At 48.6% G+C, this 16214-nt stretch overlaps 1 protein-coding gene across 5 annotated transcripts in view; it reads right to left on the bottom strand.

The window, feature by feature from the left end:
• Positions 1–16214, bottom strand: part of LOC103187559 (dedicator of cytokinesis protein 7) — a 50734-nt gene that overhangs the window by 25722 nt on the left and 8798 nt on the right. For 4 of the 5 annotated variants that reach the window (XM_007907106.2, XM_007907107.2, XM_007907108.2 and 1 more), the window contains exons 2-20: positions 13677–13767; positions 11898–12073; positions 11403–11471; positions 10577–10706; positions 9858–10070; positions 9339–9424; positions 8750–8816; positions 8305–8454; positions 7879–7959; positions 7361–7517; positions 6810–6934; positions 6403–6496; positions 5599–5761; positions 4439–4556; positions 3661–3731; positions 3264–3402; positions 2691–2792; positions 2167–2253; positions 905–1136 (exon numbers count right to left, since the gene is read on the bottom strand). In XM_007907106.2, the coding sequence (XP_007905297.1) occupies positions 905–1136; positions 2167–2253; positions 2691–2792; positions 3264–3402; positions 3661–3731; positions 4439–4556; positions 5599–5761; positions 6403–6496; positions 6810–6934; positions 7361–7517; positions 7879–7959; positions 8305–8454; positions 8750–8816; positions 9339–9424; positions 9858–10070; positions 10577–10706; positions 11403–11471; positions 11898–12073; positions 13677–13767 (2351 nt within the window). The remainder of the gene's footprint in view (positions 1–904; positions 1137–2166; positions 2254–2690; positions 2793–3263; positions 3403–3660; positions 3732–4438; positions 4557–5598; positions 5762–6402; positions 6497–6809; positions 6935–7360; positions 7518–7878; positions 7960–8304; positions 8455–8749; positions 8817–9338; positions 9425–9857; positions 10071–10576; positions 10707–11402; positions 11472–11897; positions 12074–13676; positions 13768–16214) is intronic. The other variant, XM_042344595.1, reaches the window with a different exon arrangement.

The raw sequence follows: 16214 nt of genomic DNA, 5'->3' as shown, positions 1-16214 counted from the left end.
CGATTTACGACACACACTCAGGCTCTTTTCCCATAGCCTCTGAGGACACATCGCTAACTCTCTCTGGTCGCATGTCACCTGGAGAAACTCCCAACTTTCTTGAACTGTTCGTGACATTGATTAGGCACCGGCTTTTACTCTTGAGGGTTGTGTCAGCCTGACCGCCCCCTCACCGCCCCCCTTCCTACGACTAATGGAAAAATCGCTGTGTGAGAGGAATAGCCGTGACATCCATTCACATTTTCCAGGTGATAATTTTATTTTAATTATTATTATTAATTTCTCAACTCGAACGGGGGGAAAATGTTTGCCTGAGAACCGAACCAGTGGTTTACACGGCAGCGACGATGGGGAGGCCACCAGCAACGCAACAGCAACAATGCAGCCGCCACCAGACATGCAGCTGCCATCAGTAACACTGTGTTACTGTAACCATCGCTGGAGTCCTGCAGCTCAGTGGTTAAGGCACTCGCCTCGCAAGCGAGAGACCTGGATTGGATTGCCCAGGCAGGGCAAAATGTTGGGCAAGTTTCCTTGCCCCACACACGCACCTCTGTTTACCTTGCAATGAGCAGGAACCCAGTCGTTAGTTGATTGGCGGATCGATTTTCCAGAGGGGTAATAACCCCTTTCAAAAATAAATAATTGGTCACTCAACCCACGACTGTTTGTGGGACGCTTGTGTGCAATTGGCTGCCGCGGTTCTCCCACAAACGTACAGTCACTACACTTTACAGTGTATGCTGTGAAGCTCTTTGAGACGCCTCAAAGATGTGATAAGGCGCTGTATCAAACGCAAGGATTATTATTATTAAGGAAACTCTCCCTCAGCACGCAGAAAGGCTACATCTCAGAATGCTACGCAGATAGACTGTGTAGTGACCGTGCGTCGTACTGTACTGACCGATCTGCCCGCCGATGACGGGGGGCCGGACGATGAGTAGGATGAGTTTGTTGAGGACGTGATGGACAAAGCGGAGGAGGGGCTCCATCCTGGCAGAGCGCAGACCCCCCACGCTGCTCTTCAGCTCGGTCTCCACATTGTTCTCAGTGATAATCACGTCCTTCAGCCGGAAGGGGAACGAGTATTCCTCCAACACGTGCACCAGGGTGAAGAACTTGTCCAGGTATTGGTCCTTTGGGGGGTAACAAAGGGATGGAATAAAATCACCGTCGGTCCTCACACTCGATCCCTCACACGGCCAAACATGCAGAGCTCCTCGTAGAAACTGTCTCACACACAAAACATACAGTCAATTCACTTGACAGTATACTTATTTTGTGAAGTGCTTTGAGACGTCTTGAAGACGTGATAACCTACATGTACAGAGGAGGGTAACCAGAAACATTCAGGGAACGGAGGCACTAGACTATGAGGCGCGACTAAGTAAATTGAGCGAGTTCACGCTGGAAAAGAGAAGATTGAGAGGCGACATGATAGCTGTCTTTAAGATTCTAAAGGGGCAAAACAGTATAGATCATGACAGGCTGTTTCAACTAGTCCAGAATAATAAAACCAGAGGACACAGCCTGCGATTGAAGAAGGGTAAATTCAGAACGAATTTACGCAACGACTATTTCAGCGCATGAATAATAATAATAATAATCCTTGCATTTGATATAGCGCTTTTCACATCGGGAGGACGTCCCAAAGCGCTTCACAGAATATACTGTAAAGTGAATTGACTGTATATTTGTGGGCGAACGCGGCAGCCAATTGCGCACAACAAACAGTCATGGATTGAAAATGACCAATTTATTATTGTTTTTATTTTTTGGAGGGATTACTATTAGGCTCTGTGTGGAGTAAGGAAACTTGCCCAAGGTTTCCCTGCCTGGAATTGAACTCAGGTCTCTCGCTTGCAAAGCGAGTGCTCTAACCACTGAGCTACAGGACTCCACAATAGTAAACCTGTGGAACAGGCTCCCGAGGGAGACAGTGAAGCAGGAAATATTGATTCTTTCCAACACAGATTAGTCAATTTTCTTTTAGGAAATAACATTACGGGATATCATACATATGTAGTTCGGGACATGTGTGCATGTGACTGCCAGGAACGTGGAACTTGGTCTTTTTATCGTCTAGCATTTCTGATGTTATGTACTGACTGTGCATGACACATGTACACGACTGACCCTCTGGCAGACACACACGCGCGCGATTACCTGGGTATGGACAGATGATACAGCCAACACTTCCACGTTAAACACTCCTTTGTGGTTGTCCACCCACTTCATACCGGGCAGCTGAACCTATTGAGGAGAGACTTTCAGAAATGCTTCTTGGAGCTGCTTACAAGACAAATAATACACACACACAAAGCCTCTCACTCCCTCGCCTCCTTCAAGGCACATCTCAAGATCCTCCTCTTCAACTGTGCCTTCGGCCACCCTCCTACCCCTACTCTCACTTATCCCAACCCCCACCCGAGTCCAAATCCCTGACTGTCCAGCACCTTGGGTTGTCCTCTGACATGAAAGGCGCTGGGTAAATGTCATGTTGTATTGAACCAAGAGGACACCATGAGAGTCTCTCGGTGAGGAGAGCAGTGAGATGCAGCCGACACATGGCAGCAATGTGTTACAGCTCTAATGATTGAACGCCACCTGTGTTATTCTCCCCAGAATACATATCCTGGCCTCTTGCTGTGCCTCACACAGACGCAATCTCCGGGGGATGCAGTACTTACATCAGGAGTGAGCACCGAATAACTGGGAGGCGGTTTCTCAACAGACACCGGGAGGCTGAACTGTCCAGTCTTGAGGCGTCCGTGTTGCATCAAAGGGATCCACTGTGTAAAATGGTGTGAAACAAATGGTGATTATTGTATATGACACACGACTGTGGATATAATGCACTTTACAGTGTATCCTGTGAAGCGCTTTCACACATCTTGAAGACATGATAAGGCGCTGTATCAAATGGGGGAGGGAGGCCCATTACTGGTTGGGCTTCTGTGCTGGAAGAATTCTGATCACAGGACCCCTGACCTCACAACAACTTGCTGTAAGTACACATCGCCCTTCACCAGGGTAGTGTCCCAGAGCGCCTTTGAGAGTGGCGGGGGACAACGCCAGGCCCTAGGCACAGTCGAACAGGAATGTCTTCAGATGCGACAGCTTGCATTTATATTGCTTCCCGGAGCTAGGAAGGGACAAGGCGTAAAAAATGGCGGACATCTGGGTCAACTTCCCTCAGGACAAGGAAGGGGCGTGGGGGAGGGGAGGGGTTGTGACACGGGACACTCTACGTTGGTACTCACGGTGTAGCCCACAGGGGCCTCCAGCAAGGTGGCCTGCTTCTGCTGACAGCTGATGTGGTAGAAGGTAAAGAGAAGGTGGTGATTGTCTGTCAGGTTAGGTGGAATCTTCATCTTGATCTCCTCGTAAAACTCTGGTGATCTGCGGGGGAGAGAGGGTTGGGGGGGGGGGGGGGGAGACACGTGGTGTGAAATAATAATGTAATAATAACAATAATATTGCATTTGATAAAGAGCCTCATCACGTCTTTGAGACGTCTCACAGCGCTTCACAGGACATATTGTAAATATACTGTGTAGCGGCTGTGTATTTTGAGTGCATGGTGTCAAGGGCTGAGCCAAGTGAATACATTCTACCTTTCTACACACTCGCCTTTTGTAGACACAAGACGTTACTCACTTATTGTGATACACGACTGCGCTGTAAGCCTCGCGGGAGGAATCTGGGCAGCTGGACTTCCCAAACGTGACCTAAATTATACAAAAGAACAGATGTTATTGGCAGTGGGTGGTGGGTTTTTCTAAGCGCTCCGAGACTCCTCTCTGATGTAAAGGTTGCTATATGAAAGTGAGTTGCTGAGCAAGTGTAGCAGCCCCCCTGTCCCATTGCGCACCGCATTCAAACTCAGAGCTGATCCTCTGGTCTCTGAAAAGGGGCTCCATGCTCTGCCCCAGGGGATGTTGCAGTGTGAGACAGGACCGTGGTCACCAACGTTTTCAAATCCATTCATGCCCTGACTCCTCCCTCTCTCTGACCTGCTTCCCTCCGCACCCCCCCCGCTCGACTGGTTCCAGCCTCCTGCTTGTCCTTCGCCCCCTCCTTTCCACCATCGGTGGCGCGCTTTCTACGCCCCAAAAACCTGGAACACTCTCCCTCCATCCCTCTGCTTTGCCCTTCCTTCCCCCATCTTCAGGTGTGACATGAAGATGGGGGAAGAAAGACCTTCCTATTCGATTGAAGACCTTCCTATTCGACTGTGCCTACAGTCACCCCACCCTCTCCAGCTCAGTGTCGTGCTCCGCCCGTCAAGCGCTCTGGGATGCTACTCCTGCGTGAGGGACGCTGTGTAAATGCAAGTTGCTGTTGGCATTCCTGCCTGATCCAGAGCCTCTTGGTGGCGAGCAGCTCTTAATGTGACAGAAAGCTCTGTTTGTGGCACAGCGAGTGTCTCTCTCACCGGCATAGCTGTGCTGATATCCTCTCCCGCCATGAACTGCACTTTGACGGCGATGTTTCGTACCGATCCCTGCCGGCTGCTGAAGTTCAGGGACTGCGGGTAGACAAACAGCAGGTTCCTGCAGGACAACAAGACACCACAGGCAACAAACAGTCAGTGTAAATCCCAGACCCACTCACTCACACCATAGCAACACAGGAACAGGAGACCATTCAACCCCTCAAGCCTGTTCCGCCATTCCATAAGACGATGGCTGATCCGTACCTCAAGTCCAATGATGCGCCCTTGCTCCGACTTCCTTAACACCCTGACCTAACAAATATCTATCACCTCAGTCTTGAAGATGTGAATGGATCCAACTGTAATCCACAGCCTTTTGGGGGAAGAGTATTCCAGATTTCCACTAAAACTTTGGGTGAAAAACTGCCTCCTGATTTCACTATTAAATGGCCAAGCTGCTCACTCAATACTTGGTTCAGCTTCACATCTCCAGCAAAGGACAGCACTCACAGTACTCCCGTCCCTACCCCTCCCCTGCTGAGTCTAGACTATAAGCTTACGTCTCAAATATGGAGTTAATCCCAAACTCCTTTAACCCAGAAACGACTGAGCCGAACACTGACTGCCAGATGACAAACTAAGATAGATTTCTGTTAGAATATGATGTCTGAGGAGACAGTATATAGTTTGGGACACCACATGTCAAGTGACTGCTAGGATAATAATAATCCTTGCATTTGATACAGTGCCTCATCACGTCTTCGAGACGTGTCAAAGCACTTCACAGAATATACTGTAAAGTGTCGTATCTGTGTATTTTGTGGGCGAAGTGATGTAGGATATGTGATGATACTAATAATATAGTTAAAGGATTATACCCAAACTGGTTCAATATTCCGACTAACCTGCTGTGGAATTCTAGCATTCACTTATTTTTGTTAAATAAGGATGGCCCACAGAATACCACAGTCACTACACTTTACAGTATATTCTGTAAAGAGTTTTGAGACGTCTCAATCAGGCATTATATTAAATGCAAGTATTATTATTATTATTGTGGTGGAAAGTGAACTAGACCTCGGTCTTCTTTCCCTTAGCAAATTCTTATGTTCTTCTGACTCGCCTGTGAAAGGGGAGTGAGGAGTGAATGGTGCCCCTACCTGTATGTAGTGTATGGTGCGTACACCTCTCTTGCTGCGAACTCCAGGATCTCCTTGGTGGGCCTGACGCGAGGATCTGGATACGGTTTGACGTGGAGCAGCTCAGGAGAGAGGCAGTAATGTGGGCTTTCAGGAGCAGGAGATATATCGATCTTCAGCTGAGCTGCCAATGGAGGGGGACAGAATAAAGCACTTAATAATATACAAATAGGGCGTATGGGCTGTTATAATATAATCCTTGCATTTGATACAGCGCCTTATTATCTAGAACTCTGCAGCTCGTTTCCTCTTCTGCAACAGGCTCCGTGACACCATCACCCTCGCCCTCGCCCGGCTCCACTGACTCCCCATCCCTTGGAGGATCGAGTGCAAAATCCTCTTACTCACCCTTCAAGGCTCTCTATGGCCTTGCCCCCTCCTACATCCGTGACCTGCTGACCCCCTACCAACGTGCCCGCTCCTTCGCTCAGCAGTCTGCGGCCTGCTTAACGTCCCCTGCCCGGCCAGCCCCATCATCGGAGGTTGGGCCTTCAGCCTCTCCGCCACTACCCTTCGGAACTCCATCCTACATTCCCTTCGCCTCACTCCCTCCCTTGCCTCCTTCATGGTCCTCTTCGACCTCGCCTTTGACCACCCTCCTACTCTCCCTGAATCCGACCCCCAGCTCAGGTCCAAATCCCTGACTGTCCAGCGCCTTGGGACGTCCTCCCGACGTGAAAGGCACTGTGTAAGTGTAATTTTGTATTGTATGTCTTAGGAGACGTCTCAAAGCGCTTGATACTCTCCGTCTTGGCTGAAGCTTACCCGTCACCGGCCGCAGCCTCCGGAGGACGGACGAGGGTCTCCGCATATCAGCCAGGAACTTGTACAAGTCTTCGTCGCTCAAGCGATCCCCTTCCTGGCGAAAACAAAGAGGGGCTCGTCAAAGCCTCAGCTTCTTCTGTAACTCTTCAACAACAGCACACTTACACGGCGCCTTTCACGTCAGGGAGGGGTGGGGACGAGGAGGGGTAGGAGGGTGACCTAAGGCACAGTCGAAGAGGAGGTCTTGATACGGGTCATGAAGGAGGCTCTCTATACCTCAAGCAGCTAGCAGAAGGCAGAATGCCAGAGGGAGGGAGAGTGGGAGGCTTCACTGCTAGGAGAGGTGGACGCTCATTCCTCCCCCTTCTGCGCCCCACCACCCCAGGGAGCCTGCGCTTCAGTCCGACCTGTTTGAAGAAGTTGGTGACAGTCAGGGTGGCTGGGCGAAAGTTGGTGTAGTTACAGGCATCGTCTCCGATACTCATCCGTTCCAGAGTTCGTTTCTTTCTCTCAGTCCAGGTTCCTTTGCGGTCTGCAATAGAATAACGATAAACATAATCCTCGCATTTGATACAGCACCTTAGCACGTCTTTGAGACGTCTCAAAGCGCTTCACAGGATATACTGTAAGGTGAGTTGACTGTATACTTTGTGTGGGAAAGGCGACAGCCAAACGACTAATAACCGGGTTCCTACTTACTGCTGGTAAACAGAGGCGTGTGTGTGTGAGAGGAGTAAGGAAACTTGTCCAACATTTCGCTATGCCGAAATCAAACCCAGGTCCTCTCGCTTGCGAGGCGAGTGCTCTAACCGGTGAGCTACAGGAATTCACCCAAACCAGTGGCACTGCTACAGACCCACGGGGAGCAAGCGAGCGGGAGGGAGGAGGGAGAGGGAGGGAGAGAGCAGGAGGCAGCAGGAGAGAGAGAGGAAGGGAGCAGATAGGCAGGTGGTCTCACCGGTCTCGGAGTCGGAGGAATCGCGCTCCAGGCTGCCGGCGCTGTTCACAATGTTCATGAGGTGGATTGCGGTCCAGGCGAACGGCATCCGGAACTTTCCCAGCTTGGTGCAGAACTGATCGGCCTGATTCTTCAGCTTCTCCAGCTTCTCTTTGTGCTGCGGGAGGAACACACAGTCACTACACCAGCACAGTGAGGAGAGCACAGTCACTACACCAGCACAGTGAGGAGAGCACAGTCACTACACCAGCACAGTGAGCAGAGCACAGTCACCTCACCAGCATAGTGAGGAGAGCACACAATCACTACACCAGCACAGTGAGGAGGACACACAGTTACTCCAGTCACTCTGCACCACCTCTATACCGTTGTGACCAATAACACTTTCAATGGGATTTACATCAAGAACAACAGCAAATGATATTTGTATATAGAGCCTTTCACGTCGGGAGGACGTCCCAAAACACTGGGAGATTACACTGGGATTACACTGCAGGGCACTGGATGTGATCACATACCTTGGTGGAGTCAGACTCCCTCATGACCATGTAGGGCTCAGCACACTCCCCGATGTCACCCTGTTGCAGCACCTTCTCCAGCTACATTCGGAAAAAGTAACAAGGCTTTGAGTTAGGGCAGGGCTGTCAAACTCACGCTCAAAAGGCAGATGAAAGCTCTTTTAACTTAATAATAATAATAATCCTTGCACTTGATACAGCGCCTTATCACGTCTTCGAGACGTCTCCAAGGACTTACCCAGGTCTCTCTCGCTTGAAAGGCGAGTGCTCTAACCACTAAGCTCCTGGGCTCCACAATTTGTGAAACAGCACCACACAATTCCTCTCCCGCCCCCCACCCCACCCCCACCACACTCAACCCCCCACCAATAGCCCTTCCGACAAATGCCAATACTTCACACAACCATGTACCCCACAGGCTCTTACCTTAATGACCAGGAATATATCAGTGGACGGGTACGTAATAGAGAAGATGGCGGAACGAGCTAGTGTGGAGATGGCAGCGTGGGAAACGTGAGGACGCAGCATACCCTTCATCTGGTCTGAATTCAAGTCAAAGTAAAAGTTCTCGGAGATCTGGGGGTGAAGAGCAAGGAACGTAATAATAATCCTTACATTTGATACAGCGCCTTATCACGTCTTCGAGACGTCTCAAAGCGCTTCACAGAATAGACTGTAAAGTGAATTGACTGTATTTTGTGGGCGAAACATGAGGGTAATCAGAGTAAACAGGGACTCTCTGTAGGAGGTGCCTGCCTCTGACACGCTCCCGGTCAAGAGACAGAGAGAGAGAGATGGCGAGAGACAGACAGAGAGACAGACAAAGAGACAGAGAGAGACAGACAGACACAGAGACAAAAGCATGACTTACTTTTTTCTTTTCCTTCACGTCGTAGAGGGCAAGAATCCCAAATATCGGCTCGATTTCGATTTCAAATCTGCCAATGAGAGACGAGAAGAAAATCAACCTCCCCGCAGAGCACACTGCTGTGGACGTTTGCAAAACAGTGGCAATTTAATCAGGTTTGGCCTTGGGAGTCTGAATGCAACACTAAACATGGAGTGGGAAGAGGAGTCTCGATTAGCTGCTTAAAAGGGTGGTGAAAACAGATTTGATAACAACTTTTAAAAGGGAATTGGATAGGTACTTGAAGAGGAAACATCTGCAAGCATATGGGGAAAGAGCGGGGGAGTGGGACTGGTTGGATAGCTCTTCCAAAGGGTCGGCACAGGCACGATGGGCCGATTGGCATCCTTCTGTGCTGCAATAATAATAACAATCCTTGCATTTGATATAGTGCCTTATCGCGTCTTCGAAACGTCTCAAAGTGCTTCACAGGATAGACTGTAATGCGAGTTGACTGTGTATTTTGTGGGTGAAATGCGGCAGTCAATTGCGCAAGCACAGTCGTCGATAGAAGTGACGGAGTTATTATTTTCTAGGATCCTATGATACTCACTTTAGCGACAGGCATTTGACAAGAATTCTTTGTCCGAAATGTTCCTTGGGCACTTCTGGAATGGTATAGCGTTCCACCGCTTCATCCTGTTTGTGATCAAACAGTTACTGATTGTAAAGGGGTAACTGAGTGCAACACCATTGTTGTGCACAAAGTGGCATCAATTCTCACAATAATAATAATAGTAAATATAATAAATCTGGCTTCTGATACCACGCCTTTTGTGTCAGGAGAGCCTCTCAAATTGTTTCACGGGTTTACTTCCGAGGGTGATGGCTGCTTGTCCCTCGTGCCCTCCGTTCCACCATCAGTGGCCGCCACTTTCAGCCATTACGCTCCGAAACCTGGAACACCCTTCCTCTATCCCTCCGCCTCGCCCCCTCCTTCAGGTCATGTCTGAAGACCTCTTCGATCATATCTACGGTCACCTCCCCGCTCCCCCTCCCCCCGGATCTGCGTCGTGCTCCACCACTGTCAAGCGGTCTGGAACGCTGGGGAGCGGCGCTAAGACAGCTTTACCTCATCCGGGGACGGGAACAGCGCCAGCACTTCCCGGTGTCTGTTCTCTCTCCTCTGCTCTCCGTTGCGTCGATCCACCTCCTCGATGGCTGTGCGCTCCAGCAGGCTGGGCAGCAGCACGTCGCCCATGGAGTTTTTCAGATCAAAGATACTGGAGGCCCAACTACCCCGGGGTGTGTCGTCCAGAGACATCGAACGACGCTTCAATTCATCCTGAAACCAGGGACGTCAATCAGACCAGACCCGCCAGACTGGGATCGAAGAGGATTTAATGATGATAATAATCCTTGCATTTGATATAGCGCCTTATCATGTCTTTGAGACATCTCAAAGCCCTTCACAGAATATAATGTAAAGTGAACTGACTATATATTTTGTAGGAGAAACGCGGCAACCAATTGCGCACAGCAGCGTCCCACAAACAGTTGTGGATTGAGTGACCATATTTTTTATTTATTTTTGGGGGATTATTACCCATGGAAAGCGATCCGATATCGACTAACAACTGGGTTCTTACTTACTGCTAGGTAAACAGAGGTGCGTGTATGGAGTAAGGAAACTTGCCCAACATTTCACCCTACCGGGAATCGAACCCAGGTCATCTGGCTTGCGAGGCGAGCGCTACCACTGAGCTACAACAGTCAATCAATCAGCATCGCAGCGTACTAAAGCCCTGGGTGATGGCACAGCAGTGACTAACTGCTTAGTTTCTCAAATACCTGTTCGTCCTGGTTTCCTCGATCATCTGCTACCTCATCACTCTCGAAAATCTGTTTGCAGAGCCCCTTCTGTCTCTCCCGTTGTCTCTCCGTTGTGTTGGGATTGAACACTGTGCTCAACTGCTGGTACCTTGAAAAACATGTTGCAGGGTTACAAACAGAACCAAACCTATTGGCGGTAACAAAATCTCAAAGGTTAGCTCATTCCATCGGGCTCTCTGCCCTACTCCCTCGTCGCCACTTTGATTTTAAGACATCTTAAACGTGTCCAAACAAAGCATCTCTTGCAGCTCCGTGACCCCATCACCCCGACCCTCGTCCTCGCCCGGCTACCCATCCCAGCGGATAGAGTTCAAAGCCCTCCACGGCCTTGCTCCTTCCTACCTCCATGACCTGCTAACCCTATATCAACCTGTCTGATCCCTCCGCTCAGCAGATTGGGGCCTAGTCAATGTCCCCCGCCCGGCCCGGTCCACCATCGTTGGTCGGACCTTCAGCCTCTCTACCCCCACCCTTTGGAATGTCATCCCACATTCCCTTCATCTCGCTTCCCTCCCTTGCCTCCTTCAAGGCCCTTGTCTTCTCTTTGACCGCGCCTTTGGCCACTCTCTAAAGCTCCATCCTCCCTGATCCCAATTCCCTCCCCACCATCTCAGCTCGGGTCCAAATCCCTGACTGTCCAGCACCTTGGGACGTCCTCCTGACGTGAAAGACTCAGTGTAAATGTAATTTTGTATTGCATTGTAAATTCTGTCACTGTTACAGCACGACAGAATAATTACTACAGCAGCACAGCGCACTGATAGAATTAAGCTGCGAGACTTACTTTCTGTGGACAATGACCCAGTCGTCGGTGTAGATCTGGACAGAATCCCTCACACGAGCATCCATTCCCCTAAGAGAGAAGGAAACCATGTGTGAGCTGGAGATGAATTGAAACATCGGTGGTTAGAGCCTATGGAGTTCTGTAGCTCAGTGTTTAGATCACTCGCCTCGCAAGTAAGAGACCTGTATTCGTTTCTCGACAGGGCAAAATGTTGGGCAAGTATCCTTACTCCACACACACGCCTCTGTTTACCTAGTAGTAAGTAGGAACCCGATCGTTAGTCGATTGGCCTATCACTTTTCCAGGGGTAATAATAATTCCTTCAAAAAAACGTGTATCCTGTGAAGCGCTTTGAGACGTCTTGGAGATGTGATAAGGCGCTATATCAAATGCAAGGATTGTTATTATTATTGCTCAGGGCAGGGTTACGTTCTGCCGCACGTGCTGCTTCCCTGAGCCTGGGATCCTCGTTCCCGCTTGCCGCCGAACACTCACGTTTCCTCCGGGATTCCTGGCTCCATGGTACGACATTCCCGCGGCTCGTATACCACCTCGATATCGTCCGCTGGAAACTCGAACAGCTCCCTCAGCAACCCCTGCTCACAGGCAGGAGGGTGCGTCGTCAGGTACTCCTCAAAGTCTACCGGTTCCACCACCTCCGATAGGGGAACCTGCGAGGAAGGACCCCATATATAGCCAACATCATTCATTTCGCCCTCAAAATACAGTCACTACACTTTACAGTATGTTGTCCTGTAGCTCAGTGGTTAGAGCACTCGCCTCGCAAGTGAGAGGACCTGGATTCGATTCCCGAGCAGGGCGAAACATTGGGCAAGTTTCCTTATTCCACACACACGCCTCTGTTTACCTAGCAGCAACCCAATTGTTAGTCGATTGGGGTATCACTTTTCTGGGGGTAATAATCCCTTGAAAAAATTAATAATAATAAATAGTAATAATTTGTTCACTTAATCCATGACTGTTTGTGGGACACTGCTGTACGCAACTGGCATTCACTTTACAGTTCAGTGAAGCGCTTTGAGACGTCTAGAAGACGCAAGGATTATTACAATCGTCAACTGTACATCAACCTTTGGAGGAAAATAAAAGTCCTTGCAATTTTAATCAGAATGATCTGTAATAGTTTGGTTTGTAATGGCTGGAGATGGGGGTGAGACACTGTACTGGCTGGGGATGTTACTGGTTTTAAGAAAGAGTCATTTAAACAAATCAAGACGGTCTCTAAAGCAGTGTTACTTGTGGCGTAATAGTTTCCTTTGGAGACCGCACGGTGCAATCTTCACATCAATATCTGTCACCACATCCTTTCTTCTTACACACACACACAAGAAGATTGTCACTTGATTGTCTTATCACTTGAAGCAGGCTATCAGACCGTAACACTGGATCAAAGCTCGGTCACCAAACACAAGCGCGATGTAGGGCACTCGGCCCTTCACAGAGCCAAAAACTCAGCCTCCTGCTAGACTCAGCAGCTGTGACACTGGACCACAATGCAGAGGATGATTAGACCATGGAAGCTGCCTTGTGACCAGAGTAGAGTGAGTGTGGGCAAAGCGTGATTTGTTTTGGAGAACATGGTAACTAAATGGGACTGTTGGCTTGGACACATTACTCTGTAGCTCAGCGGTTAGAGCGCTCGCTTCGCAAGCGAGAGACCTGGGTTTAGTTCCCACCCGGCGAAATGTTGGGCAAATTTCCTTACTCCACACGCCTCTGTTTAGCTAGCAGTAAGTAGGAACTCGGATTGTTAGTCGATTGGCTAACTTTTCCTTCAAAAAATAATAATAAAATGTCGTGCCCCTCCATCTCCCCCACCCCCCACCAGCATCCTCCTCTCCCTCTCCGCTCGCATTCCAACAATAAATACTAATTTGGTCACTTCAATCTACGACTGTTTGTGGGACACTGCTGTGCGCAAGTGGCTGCCGCGTTTCGCCCACAAAATTATACAGGTCAATTCACTTGACAGTATATTCAGTGAAGCACTTTGAGACGTGATGAAGTGCTGTGTCAAATGCAAGAATTATTGTTATTATTATAATTGGACTTGGTATTGGGGTGGCTTCAAGGAATCAAGAACATAGGAGCAGAAAGAGCTTGTTATGTCAATTTATTAGATGAGGCAAAGCTTTTAATCCCATTTCCCTACCTCTTCCCCAATTCCCGTTAATAGCCTTACTCATTGACTATCTATTTCTCTTCTACATGTCCCACAGGGTGCCTGGTGTTAGGGACAGCTGCATTACTGACCGACTGATGGGAGCCGCTACGTTTCTTGGACAGCTGGGGTGAGATGCTGTATTGGCTGGAGACCTGCTTCCTGACTTCAGCTGCCACCGTCCTGCAAAGAGAACAATAATCCATTGGAATAACATTCCATCCCCACAATGGGAATCTGGCAAACGGTCAGACGCTGGAATGAGAGTGATATNAAAAAAATTGATATATGGAGGCCAGCCTCAGGAGACCGAAATTCACGCTAGTCTTAGCCTCTGATATCATTTTGCCTTTAAATGTAAGGAAGCGCAAAATTGTGGGAAATTCTTAAATTGAGCCTTAATTTGTGCAATCTTAATTTTTAAGAGGATCAAGCAGGTTAAGACTAGGTGGAATTTTGAGCCTTGTGTATTCAAATATCCATCATTTTGAATAAAAACAAAGCATTTGATTCCAGCACTTATACTTGGTGGAGTTTATAGTTATACAAAAAAGAGGTGGGGCATGAGACCGTTAGCCCTACAGGATGTCCTGAAGCTAAAACTAGGGGAATAATCACAAGGCTGGGAAAAACTACCTTATTCCCCAGAATATGAGGGACCAGGAATAATTACTCAGTAATTCCTCAGCTCTAACAAACAGACGCTTTAATTCAAGTGGAATTCGGTGCCAGGCTCAATCAGATACCATGTCAGAGTTTCATCAGATCTGAGTGAATAATAAAAAAAGGTACCTGAAAAAACAAGTATCAACATAATGGAGTTGTGTATCTCACTGGTTAGAGCACTCGCCTCGCAAGTGAGAGACCTGGGTTTTATTCTCGGCAGGGCAAAATGTTGGGCAAGTTTCCTTACTCCACACGCCTCTGTTTACCCAGCATTAAGTAGGAACCTGGTTGTTATTGGTGGATTGCTTTTCCGAGGTTAATAATTCATTCAAAAAATATAATAATGGTCACTTCAACCCACGACTGTTTGTGGACACTGCGGTGCGCAACTGGCTGCCACGTTTCACTCACAAAATATAGTCAATTCACTTTACAGCGTATCCTGTGATGTGCTTTGAGACGTCTGGAAGATGTGATAAGGCGCTGCATCAAATGCAAGGATTATTATAATAATTTGCAATGATTAATTGAAATACTGCCGGGTTATTGGATATCTGGTTGCATATATTAAGGTGTTGACACAGACAGGCATTGCTTGCCCACTGGAGTGCTCAGAATAGCCCCACAGTGTCCAGTCACTGCCTGGAGATCTGCGGAATCCAATGGAGGACAATACCAGTAGGAATGAATCCACATCCTCAAAACTGTTTGCAGGAAATGCTGAATAATTGAAAACTCCCATGCACTTCCTCAGCCTTTCCGAGGGCCACTTCCCCAGAGATGCGGAGCATTGTGTTTAAGGTACAGCCCCCCCCCCTCCCACTCCCACTCCCAGCCTCCACCAAACATATTCCTACTCATCTCAATTATAATCAGCTCAACATTAAAGCTAGGCCGTTTAAATCATGTTTTCACACCCAGAGGTTAGTGTAAATCTGGAACTCTGTCCCTCCCCCCAAAATGCTGTGGATTATGGCAGAATCCATTCACATTTTCAAGACTGAGGTGGATAGATTTTTGTTAGGTCAGGGTGTCAGGGGATATATAATATAAAGCAGAGCCAGCGACAGAAACGGTCAGGCACCATCAGGACATTGACATTGACTTTGTCGTATATCTACATTACCACATCACCAGCGAGCAGATTTTAGGGCCGGTATTTTTCTCCTGCTTCTGTTCTGTGGGATTGAGCGACCGTGGTTGGGTGTGGGGGGTGGGGTGGGGGGGGGAGGAAAGGCGGTAAATAAATTCAGAAACCCCCTGCAGCAAAGCAATGTCAGAACGAAACCAGAGCAGATGGGAACTGAGAGGAACAGCAGGTCCCATCATCTAGATACATTCACCCAGACTAACCAGACAGGAGGATAAACAACACTGTAACCTTGGAGCAGGAGGAGGCCATTCAGCCCTCAAGCCTGTTCCGCCATTCTATTAGATCATGGCTGATCTGTACCTCAACTCCACTTGTTCCACCTCCCGATCATCCTTGCCAGACAGCAGTCTGTCGGACCCATCTTGAAACAATCCAGGATACTTGTTTCACTCTGACGTTCTGGCCCACAAAACACACAGTCAATTCACTTTACGTCTCCGAGTTGTCTCAAAGCGCTTCACAGAATAGACTGTACACTGTATATTTTGTGGGCAAAACGTGGCAGCCAATTGTGCACAGCAGTGCCGTGGATTGACGTGACCAAATTCTTATGATTATTATTAATTATTATTACCCTAAAGCAGGAGGATTGCACCTGGTAGCAGCTGACTGAGCAAACCCAAATCCTGTTGGTAGTACAGTAAGCCCCAGAGATTCACAGCAGCTTTTGCTCGTGGAATGGAACCATAACAGGAAGTGATTCACTCCGGGTCTGACTAGCTGCCGGGTTTGAAAAATGGATTTCCATAACTTTTACTCCGCGCTTCCAATCCCTGAGGAATCCCACAAAACAGAACCCTCAACGGGCGAG

This window comes from Callorhinchus milii, unplaced genomic scaffold (genome assembly GCF_018977255.1).
Source record: "Callorhinchus milii isolate IMCB2004 unplaced genomic scaffold, IMCB_Cmil_1.0 Scaffold29, whole genome shotgun sequence".
NCBI lineage: Eukaryota > Metazoa > Chordata > Chondrichthyes > Chimaeriformes > Callorhinchidae > Callorhinchus > Callorhinchus milii.
This window is presented reverse-complemented; position numbering and strand designations above follow the sequence as displayed.